At 32.8% G+C, this 12,375-nt stretch overlaps 1 protein-coding gene across 5 annotated transcripts in view; it reads left to right on the top strand.

Annotated features, from left to right (window-relative positions):
• The window catches only part of EPHA5 (EPH receptor A5), a 373,740-nt gene that overhangs the window by 327,116 nt on the left and 34,249 nt on the right, over positions 1–12,375 (top strand). For all 5 annotated transcript variants that reach the window (XM_066384549.1, XM_066384547.1, XM_066384548.1 and 2 more), the window contains 2 exons: positions 7,291–7,352; positions 9,179–9,388. In XM_066384549.1, the coding sequence (XP_066240646.1) occupies positions 7,291–7,352; positions 9,179–9,388 (272 nt within the window). The remainder of the gene's footprint in view (positions 1–7,290; positions 7,353–9,178; positions 9,389–12,375) is intronic.

Genomic DNA, 12,375 nt, shown 5'->3' with positions numbered 1-12,375 from the left:
TAACAAGTACGTTTGAACTTTACATCTTAAATTTCACAAAATGAAATAAATACTGTGCACCAGTTATAAACCATTATGGAAATAAACAGCTTCAGAACTGAAGTAGAAACTTAAGCCAGCTCATTAATTTAGTATTATTTTTTCTTTGTTAATGTATATACAGAGGTTTAATAAACATACATAAAATAATTATTGGGGATATATAAGTTCTCTTCTTGATAAAATCTAAATCCTAATCATCTGCAAGAATATAAATATATGAAAACAGATATTGTCTCATAGATCAACTATTAGTAATTTGAAATTTGTGTTTTAAAGTTATTTTCATATTTCATAATTCTTAGATTTTCAACCTTCTCTGAAAAGTATAATTTCTGACTTCATAAATAATTATTTTCCACTTACATTATCAGAATTTTAATTCATTTTAATAGAGAAATGAATATATAATGGAAAGGTTTATATCAATCTAAACAATGTGAAATAGAAGAGAAAAATATGCAAGTTTGGAATTTCTACCTACAGAGATATTTGGTGTTTTTATGGTCCTGTTTCAATACAGGCTTTTGATTTTATCATATTTCCCAAAATTAATATTATATAATTTTATAAATGACTTTTCTTAAAGGATCAACCAACAAATAAAGACTATAATGGGATGAAAATATCTGAGTACACTTTTGACTGTCCCATTCTTTGTCACTCCCCTCCCCAACTTATAAATATTATCTACTTCTAATACAAACACAAGATCCCATTTTGTGGTTGACCATTAGCCATGAATAATTAAATCATGATCTTTGTGTTATCTCATGTTTCCTTTGTAGTAAAATTAAAAGTAAATTCAAACAGCAACAAGTGTAACTATACTAAATGGTATACAACCAAAACAGAATGGCATAGTGAAATTAAGACTATAGATACACAAGAATAAGCACAAATTTACTTTTAATTATTTACACATCTTGTAAAATGTTTTGAAGAGAAATCTAGTGACTGTTATATTCCAGTGAATTACAATGCTTTGAAATCAAATGCTCTTTTATATCCCTAAGTGGTACTATGTCTTTGCTGGTGAGCTAATGGTTTCAGAAAAGTGAGTGGTATCAATGCAAATAAAATAATAAGCCTAGATTTATCTGCAACTCTTATGATATGGTCTAGATCAGTGTGGCTCAAAATCTAATGTGCCTCTCAGAATATTGCTAAAATGCAGAATCTGTTTTAATATATCAGATTGGGCACTGAAATTTGGCATTCCTAAAAAGCTCAACAATGATAGCTATGCTGCTTATCAGGGACCATATTCTGAAAAATAAGGACTAAAACAACATTCTTCAAGTCTGTTTTACCTAACTCTGAGGTCTTATCTAAAAGGATTAAAATACCAAAAGTGCCTCACTCTATATTCTCTTGGATTTGTGATGCGTATTGGCACCAAAAATCATGTACTAACAAACAAACTGGTGTTTTTATTTTGGTAGGAAAAAACCTCCACTATGAAATCTACTCTTTTAATGTGTTAAATGTTCAGTACAATATTAATTATAGGCACAATGCTATATAGTGATTTCTAGAACTTTTTCCTACTGTACAACTGAAACTCTACACTCTTGATCAGCAACTCCTTCTTCCTCAGCCTAGCTTTGGGCAAGAACCTCCCTACTTTCTGCTACTATGGCTTTGGGCTTTGACTACTATAGATACCTCGTATAAGTAGAATCCAAAGCCATTTCTCTATAAAAAAATGCTTTGGAACACTTAGAGCAGGGGTCCCCAAACTTTTTACACAGGGGGCCAGTTCACTGTCCCTCAGACCGTTGGAGGGCCAGACTATAAAAAAACTATGAACAAATCCCTATGCACACTGCACATATCTTATTTTAAAGTAAAAAAACAAAACGGAAACAAATACAATATTTAAAATAAAGAACAAGTAAATTTAAATCAACAAACTGACCAGTATTTCAATGGGAACTATGCTCCTCTCACTGCCCACCAATGAAAGAGGTGCCCCTTCCGGAAGTGCAGCGGGGGCCGGATAAATGGCCTCAGGGGGCCGCATGCGGCCCGCAGACTGTAGTTTGGGGATCCCTGACTTAGAGTGTGTATATGTAACATATGTTAGAATATATATTTTTTATTGAAAGTTATTGAATTCCTACCAGGTCTGCCATCAGTAGTTAAATTGTTTGGAATGGCATAGTAATAATTACCAAGCTTGTGTTAATAACAAAAGAAATATTTGTGAGATTTAAAAAAAATTCAAATTAAATTATTTTGAAACTATAGACATTATAATATAGTGGGAAAAAAAACAGCTTTTACAGTCAGATAGACATAAATTAGATTCCCAATTTTGCCTTTTACACAAATTGCTCTACATAACCAAAGTGCTATATTGATATATTGAATCTTTCTAAATTTCACTTTTCTTTCTCTGAAAAAAATGTCTTCTATAATACCATTTTATAGAATTTTAATAACAATTAAAAATAACATCATGCATTTTAAAGAGTAGACAATAAATTAATAAATTGTATCTCTTTTGTGATTATCGATATGAATGTGAATTCCACAAATAATCTGTTTCTATTGCTACTTAGACTCTGATGGTCTGGAGCTTCAGTAAATAATATACGGTAATGTAAAAGCTTTAGCCTGTGATTAAAATCATGTTTTGACATGCTTTATGAGCTCTCTTAATATGGATTTTTGATAATATGCTTTCAAAATTATTGGCAGATACACTCTTTGCCTGTACGTCAAGCTGGATAATGGAAAATGATTTATACAGTTTTATTGAATTTACAGGGGCTAGAGTAAGCCATGTTAATTATTGTTATGTCATTCTTGCAAGCTAGCAGGCACTGAGACAAAACATAAGCCAAACTAAATATAATTAGCATTAAAATGACTGAAGCATGAAATATAATCGAATGAATCCTGAAGTATTTTATTTTTATCAACAACAAAATGCTTGTTTGCAAACATTTATTTTAATTGCTTCCCTCCATTTTCTGAAATATGAGAGGTGTTTAAGGACCCTATTATATTTCTCAAATAACATTTTTTATTATTGACCTTACAACTTACACTGTCATAAATAATTAATCTGACTTATAAAACTAGGTAGTATTAGGTATAAAATCTTATGGGTGAACACCAGGAGCCACAAAGACCCAACTCTGGGGACCCCATTCAGTGACGCAGATCCACTTTATTTAGGAAGTAAGCTAGCTTATACACATGGGTTCAGCCTATAGGGTGTTACAGTGTGTTCCTCAAAGCCAATGGCTGAAAAGATCAGGGAGCTGTGTGGTTGGCGCTAAGTCACTTCCTTATAGCGGGCAAGCTTCCTTCCTGGGTGTGCCCAGGAGGCTTCTGGGAGCTGGAGTATTCTCACAGCAGTGCATCAGCCACAGCTGCTAGGAATGCACTCTGCGCTCCACCCACAGTAGGCTCACTATATACAAATTTCTGAGAAATATAATAATTAAGAAAAAAATATCAAATCCAAGTATGCTTTTATGGTAATTAAATGAAATAAATATGACAAAATTAAATTTATTCTGACATTAAAAAACATTTTTATGTTACATTTTTTGAGTTATACTTTTTAGAATTTGTAAAAAAGGGGTTAAAAAATAAAAAAATGACAAAAAAGTTATCTTTTTATATATATATAGATACATTCTTAGCAAGATTTAGTAAATTCGGCTGGTCCCGATGTGAATGTATTAAGTTTTTTCATTCTTGTGTTTATGAGAAACATGAACCTGATGTGTTCTAGCAATTTCTTCAATGTCTGGGCATATATTTAAAAGGCAAACCCTCATTTCCTCATCAATGCATTGAAGAATTTCTCTTTTTATTCTTAATTGAGTTGAGTACAGAAAATCCCCACCATACATATCATCTTAACCTTACACCAAACAAAGGATAGAAGAAACTTGCCTCCAGTCTTTCCAGGGAACATGGAGGGTAGTGTAAACAATCCAGCACCACAGCTTAACAGCCTTTGGCAACCTAATCAGGCAAGTGAGGTGGGGGTTTGGGCAGCCTGACAGCTTACAGCCAATTCCCCACACCTCTGTCCCCAAAAATCTAAACTCCAAAAACCCTGTTGGTTTTTTGGTTCCCAACAGGCACATATTTCTCTGGAATACCATAGGGTGCACCTGGAAATCTAGGGCGCACACTTTGAGAACCACTGGGTTAGAGTTTTAGAGTTTTGCTTTGATAGATAAGGCATCTGCTCATGTGGTATGAGCTGACAGGTGCCAATGAAGGAAAGCTAATCCTGGATATCTGCTGGAACTCAGTTCTTTCCATTCTTTTTTTTAAAATTTAGACTATTAAATTTAACAGTGACACTGGTCAACCAGAGTACATAGATTTACAGAAAACATCTCTACATCATTTGGACAGTCGATTATGCTGTATACCCATCACCCAAAGTCAAATCATCCTCCATCATCCTATATTTGTTTCTCTTTATGCCCGTCCCTCTCCCCACCTCCTCCCTTTTCTCCTTTCCCCTCCTCTTGGTAACCACTTCATTCTTATCTATGTTCATAAGTCTCAATTTTGTGTCCCACACTTACAGTACGACAACTCCTTCAATGATTCTGTAAGTGTAAGAAGAAATTAGGCAGTCAAAGAGGGAACCCTAGAATAACAAGCTGATTCCAGAAAATGTGGGCCTCCTTTTAGTTTGATTAGGGCTGTTTTCAGCAAGTACAATACCCTGTGGCTCTATCAGCTGTAAATTAATTGAAATATTTCTATAGCAATTGATTTAAAACCAATGCCAGGCATACCCATGAATCCTCATTATTTGCTTACTCAGCTTCATCCCTGAGTACCTCTGAATTTCTGAAATCAGGGAAAGGAAAGGGTGATATCTCATATGACAGGACATTTCAGGACACTCCAGCATTACGGCTGGTGTAACTTTTGTCAGGTAGGTACGATACCTATGTCAAAAAAAGGTTGTCAAATACTCTGGCTATTACCCTTGATGAATATATTTATATATTAGTTCTGGACTTTTGAAATAAAAAGGACCGCAACATTAACAAAAGGCAGAAATGGCCTCTGACATGTAAGAATGGGGACAAAGGGAACCAAAGCAGAATTCTGTCGATTTTAGAGTTTGTGTGAAGTCCATTAAAATGGGTGTGGCCATATCATTAAATAAAGTGAAATTGGAAGCATTTCTCTATTCCTAATCTTAGATTAGAATTATACTAAGGAGATAAAACATTTATAATCTTTTTTTACTCCTGTGCTGTCAGAGCCATTAACAAATACAATATGAATCTTCTTTTTTAACTAAGACATTGTATTTACAGTCAACTTTAACATCAGTGTTCTCCAGCTTATCCCTGTCACTTCATGATTTACAAAGAAAAAATACAGAGCTCTTCAAAAAAATTAAATGTATGGCTATATTTGAACTTGATAAGTTATCTCAGACCAAGATCGCTTGACACATGCTGCCTCTTTTTCCTGGGCTATCGATCACCTTTTGTTATACTAGTGATCCTTTCAGTCTTCAAGTTCAGATAAAATGATGCCTCTAATGCATATTCTTTGCATATGTGACATTTCACCTAGTGTAGACATTTACAAACACATACCAAGTGAATTATTTTAAATACACTTCTTAATAACTTTAATAAACTTTAAAAAGGAAGATGGAAATGTGTGCTTTTGTAATATACTTGTCACATTCCATGAAAAAAAAAAGTGCTACTAAAATATGTTAAAAGAAGATAATTATCTGATTGAAAAATAAAGCTGTCTACCTTATTATTCTAAATTGTGAGTTTCAAATGATTTTGGAATGGAAAATTCTCTCGCTTCTTAGTTATGCCTTATTTCTGTGTAATTGACTTACTTTCTGCATCTCTGTTTACACTAGTAGATGATGGTGAATGAATAAATATGCAAGTTCTAATTTTATGATGTGAATTAATCACTTCTCAAGTGAAATACAGATGCCCTTCTTAAAAATCTCATTAAGTTAATTTTAATGCATTTCATGATTGTATAGGTCTTGTTTTCCCTTTGTAACATAAAAAAGTTAATTAATAGATGTATAAGGTGGTAATTTTTCTGTCATACAGTCTCCTTTTACTAATCTCAAAATACCAGTACTTTAACACTTGAAATTTATGAACTATACTTTTATTAAAGAATGAAAGGGCAAGTTCTAAAATATAGTGAGATTGATATAAAGTGATAAAACTAACAACCGTGTTTTAAGTATTTTCTCATTTAACAAGGATTTTTTTATCTCGTATTTTTCATTCTATATCATGGACATGTTATATACAAAAGGCCATAATTTTATGGGGAATAAAGCACAACTTATTTTCTTAGTCAATTACATAGAACAAGGAAATTAACCCACTGATACAAAGTTGATTAAGTTTATAAAATAATGATACATAACAAATTCTAGTAGGCACTATTCTAAGTGACTTGGATAACCATTTGACTTAGATACTCACAACAACCCTATGAGGCCAGTGCCATTAATATTCTAATTTTAGTGATGAGAAAACTGAGGCATAGAGATAATAATGGATTTGCCCAAGATCACAGAGTAGTGATTGATATGGCATTTAGAGTCAAGCAGTGTGGCTCAGGTCTGTCCAGCTCATCCCCAGCTTATAATTCTATACCAGACACAAAAGGAGGACCCCTTCCAACAGAAATGATTTCTAGAGAAGTTTTCAGATAGGAAGAGGAATTAGAAAAGTGTTTTGCAGAATGAAAAATTTAGGATTGGTAGAGGTTATAAGTGTGAAGCAGAGAGAAAGAAGGGAGGCAGCCATAAGGTAAGGAGTTACATAAATATAGAAAAGAAGATAGAAAAATACAACATATATTTAAATAATTATAGAGAAAGCAGTTAGACTGTATTGGAGTTTCTATTGAGAATTATGGGAAAGATGACTACATTCACAGTGCTTTGCTATATTATTATTTGGCACATTACTTCATCACCATAGTATTTATTCTTCAACTTATTTTCTACATAAATTCATTTTGATTTTTACAATTGTCTATATCAATCTGTTATTGTGATACTTTTTTCTCACCGACCTCCCCATTTACTAAGATATCACAGTGTCAGGAATTTACTTGATACTTAAAAGGTATTTTAAAAATAATAAATGTGTATAATTTGAACACTAATAAAAACTTCTAGAAAAACTTTTTCTAAATAAGAATACAAAATCCAAAGCAGCAGCTCATCCATTGTTTTCTTTCCAGGTAAACCAGTGATGATAGTGACAGAGTATATGGAAAATGGCTCTTTAGATACATTTTTAAAGGTAAGACTTGAGATAAATTTAATTATTGAAAGTGTTATTTACATATTGATCATAATATTAAATTTGAAACTGAGCCATTTTGAAGTAATTTTTTAAATAAATAGAAATACCTGGAGTCAGAATAATTGTACTCCAAAAAATTAACTTTCGCTTGAACTATTTTCTTTTCAGAAAACTTATACAAATTTAAATTATGTGTGTCTACAGTTTTAAAGTATAAACTTGCCCTGGCTAGTGTCTCAGTGGATAGAGCCTTGACCCTGCGTATGGATATCCCACGTTCAATTTCAGGTCAGGGCACACAGAAGAAGCAACCATCTGCCTTTTTCCCCTACCCTCTCTTCCTTTTCTCTACCTTCTCCTCCCACAGCTAGTGGCTTGATTGGTTCATGTGTTGGTACTGGGTAATGAGGATAGCTCAGTTGGTCCAAGTGTCAGACTCAGGTGCTAAAAATAGCTCAGTTGATTCAAGCATCGTCCCAAGATGGGGTTGCTGAATGGAATATGGTTAAGGTGCATACAAGAGTCTGCCTCACTATCTCTACTGCTCTCACCTAAAAAAAGTAATTAATTAAATAAAGTATATGCTCATTTATAAAAAATAGAAAAAGGGAAGGAAAGGGAAGGAAGAAAGGAAGGAAGGAAGGAAAGAAGGAAAAAGGGAAAAGAAAAGAAAGGAAAAAAAGAAACTTGTACCAATACTTAACTTTATCAAAGTACAAATTATCAGGCAGAGCAAGGAAAAGTGTCTGAAATTTCTGTGCTAATTATCAACAGTAAAAGGTTAAATAAGCTTATAACCCATTTGAGGCCAGTCTCTTTTTGTGCCAGTGAAGTTATATGGTAATAGACATATTGTCTATTACTATATGATGGCATGGTATTACTATCTTATATTGTCTGATCTGTGGGTCTCCGAAATAGATTTTTTAATGTGTGAACCTCCAAATATTAAATAATGTAAACTCATTTTATTAATAAATAGTTTGTGCTAGACAATGTCACGTATTTGCAGGCCTGATTAAACCTGTAGGCTGGCAGATTTTTATCTTCAATAACAATTATTGCTATTAGTTAAGAAAGGTGATGGGAAATACTTTAATGATGATCGTAGAAGGGACCCATGCATTAAAGATGACTGTGGTCCCCTGGCAAGGCAACCTTCCCTTCCACTCTCCAGCTTCTAAGAGATTGTTGCCTAATTTCTTAGACATATGTTCTAGTTGTCCAGTCTCTTATGGTCACATCTCCCTATTTTTTTTCAAAATCATCATCAGGTGAAACTTTTTCTATGTATCTGCAGTAACTTCAGTGCCCTTGAAAGAAACAGCAAGCTTCCAAGAAATGCTAACATATGTCCTGGGAATGGCATGAGCAATGAGCAATTGCTCATTGCTCATGCCATTCCCCTCTTCTCTGCTGCTGAGGAATCTCCCTTTATCTCCTCTGACCATTTCTTCTTTACAACAATATGCCTCTCTAGCTAGCTGCTATTAAAGCACCTCAAAAATGTGCAATGCTAATCCTAGACAAGCATCAGCTTGCAGTGATGAACACACTTCTGATGACTGAGAATAAAAGAGTTACAATGCAGAGAAGGACAATTAAATGAGATTTCTAACAAGGGCTTTCAAAGCCTTTGTCTGCTTTGACCAAGCAAAGAACTGATAAACATTAACAAGTTATGTATGTATTTCTCAACTTTTTTCGATAGAATTTTTATATGAAGTTAGTGATCCTGTTAATTTGGGATTGAAGGAAGATCCTATTATATTTCCTCCAGTGATTGGTGTTGCTGGACTAATATTTGAACATCATCTTTACAGAAAAATGATGGGCAATTCACGGTGATTCAGCTGGTTGGCATGCTGAGAGGCATCGCGGCAGGAATGAAGTACCTTTCGGACATGGGCTACGTGCACAGAGACCTTGCTGCTAGAAACATCTTAATCAACAGTAACCTTGTGTGCAAAGTGTCTGACTTTGGACTTTCTAGAGTCCTGGAAGATGATCCTGAGGCAGCTTACACCACGAGGGTAAGATCTGACAGAATGCATTTCTGAAATGTTAGACTAGAGACATTTAATTTTTAAAGATTTTAAAGGAAATAGCAAAAAGAACACTTCTCCAACAGAGAAAAAAGGAAAGAGGAAGAAAGGGGGTGGGGAGATAAAGTAATCCAGATGATGCTCTTTGTTATATATATATAAAAAAATTCAGATATTAAACTCAGATAAGCGAAGTAGTGTATTCACTTTATGAATCTCAATAATTTATTTTTTCTACAAATATTGAAAGTAAAAGAGTTTGAATTTAGAGTGCATACAACAATGTAAAAATCATATAAAGTTTTAAAAGTAAAAATAATCTCCTATATTAAAAACAAAAAATATGTCATATATATGTAGTATATATATATATATATATGTATGTATGTATAGCGTTATTGAGTAGGTTAAACTCTGTACTACAGTATCTTCACATGTAAAACAAATGCAGAAATAGCTAAGCATTTTAAGAATTCACATGGTATGGTATAAAAGAGCTATTCCTGCAAACACCTTTGATGTACTGAAAGTATACTTGATTTCTTTTTTTTTTATATACTATGTAAACTGTTAAGCCCATATCTTTGAAAATTGGTCACTAACTCATACTGTAATTAGCATAAACAACATCCTTTTCTAGCAATGTAATTGGGTCCTGAATTGATATGTTTAATAACTGATAATTCTTTTTGTGGAAAACTATGAGTATTGGTACAATGGAACTTTGAGGATAGTCTATGACAAACTACATTTGTTTAATTCGAAATCTTTACAATGTCATCAAGTTTAAGGTTTAAACATTTTGTGAAGACAGCAATTTGTAATTTTATCTTTTTCACTATACAATTTGGTTAACTTTGTTTTCCATACAAAAGACATTTCTGTCATCTCTTATTTTCATGATGGATGTGTAACATATTTCTTTATTTAATTCAGCTTTTTAAAATTGCTTTTACTTATAGTCTAACAATAAATCTATTTGTAGATTATAAAGCTTTCTTTTTCATTTTGCTTTATGACTCAGATTCTTAGAGACTGTGCCATGCTGATTATCAAGAGCAAGCTATCTAAGCAAACAATGTCTTTTACTTTTCTTTTTTGTTCCTTGCAAACAATATCTTTCAATGGTCAGCTTAATGAATCAATAAATTTTCCGTGGCCAAATAGCTTGGTTGGTTAGAGCATCCTCTAAAAGCACAGAGATGGCTGGTTCAATCCCTATTCAGGGCACATCAGGAACAGACCAATGTTCCTCTCTCTCTCACTCTCTCTCTCTCTCTCTCTCACTCACTCTCTCTCTCTCTCCTTTTCCTCTCTCACTAAAATTAATAAATATTTTTTTAAAATAGTAAATTAATCAATAAATTAATTGATGGGATATCAATTCCTCTTTTTCTAGACTTCATTATCTTTGTCATTATTTGCATTCAATGAAACCTCACTTAAGAATTCCCCTGGAGTTTGTGTTACACTTAATAAATGTGACCTAAACAAGATTGAGGTTATGGGTAAAACCATTCCCAATATGACTGCTTGATGTCTTAATTAAATGCATAAACTAGATTGTCAATGCCTGTGTCAGTGTGTCAAACTGGGGGAGAGGAAGGACAAAGAAAAGCAGAGATCCTGAAGTTGTGAAGAATTATTCCTACAAAATGGTCATAGTAACAGTTTGTGAAAAATGTATTCAGTGAAAAAGGGGAGGATAAGGAAACTTCAGATAATACTGATGACAGATATGATGGTCAGAGGATTAAGAGAAAACGTCTAAGCTGAAATGTAAAGTAATCCACAAACTATAATTTTAAGAGATTTAATAATAATATATTATAGAATATCATAAAGCAAATAACCAGACCTAACTGTGTGAACTTACCAATGAATACTGAATTGATAAAAGTATGTTTTGGTAAAGTCTTCTTAAAATGGTGTTATCATATTTCTAAGGAACAAATAATTCAAACTAAGTTTGAGTAATTCAAATTAATTTAAACTCAGAAAGCAGTTTCAAGCACCATAGAACATTTTTTAAATGTCTTGAAACTTTGGTTCATAAAGAGTAGTTTAAGTCCTATTTTTTTCTACTATGTGAAATAAATTATTCTCTTCTTGCTGTTCTTTATATTATTCTTATATAGTATTGAAAGCCTACACCTTTTTATCTCTCTCATTCTCCTCCTTAAGTATTATTATTAGTAGTAGTAGTATTTTGCTAATAAAAAATTGGTTTCTTAAGGATATCTACTTTTTAAAATGAAGAGGAAAAAATTCACCCTGAAAAGGTAGGATATATGTTTATTTTATGAACTAAGAGAAAACTTACCAAACCAATTTTTTTGCCATATAAAAAAAATCCCATACTTAATAATATTGTAAGTTTTTCCCCATAACCTAATTTTAGTAATTTTCAGAGTAGTTGAAATAAATGAAAAAGCTACTTCATTAAAAAAATAAATACAGAATAAAAAAGAAAAAGAGCCTATCCAAACCAACACAAAAATGTGCCAACAGAAAATAAGAGAAATTAAGTCTAAAAGAAATTGCATGATGTTAGGGAAAAGTATGTTTTTAATAGATCTGATTTTTATGCTTGTTTTATTAACTGTTACACTTCTCAGGGTTGCGTTCAGCAACCAAGACATTCCACTTACAATTCTTATACAGTATTAAAAAAATAAATGAAAGCACCCCGGGAATTTGAGTCCTTTACTCTCTGGCTGAAAGTTATGAAAGTATACCTTATTGATTTTCTTGACTGCTTGCTCTCTGTGCTTAAAGCTGCAATGCTGATACTGTAATTGAGATGTGGGTCCTGTATGTGTTCCAGTAGTCAAACAAAATTTAAACCAGAAACCTTTCAGATAGCAAATTAGTACTCAACTTACAAGTGCTTATGGATTGATATGTGGAAAGAAATTGCATGATGGCAAATAGATTCACTTAAAAATGATACATCTCTTTCTAAATCTTTTCAG

Source organism: Saccopteryx leptura, chromosome 5, assembly GCF_036850995.1.
Source record: "Saccopteryx leptura isolate mSacLep1 chromosome 5, mSacLep1_pri_phased_curated, whole genome shotgun sequence".
NCBI classification, from domain to species: Eukaryota; Metazoa; Chordata; class Mammalia; order Chiroptera; family Emballonuridae; genus Saccopteryx; species Saccopteryx leptura.
Note: the sequence above shows the minus strand (reverse complement) of the source record. Positions and strands in the feature narration are given on the sequence as shown.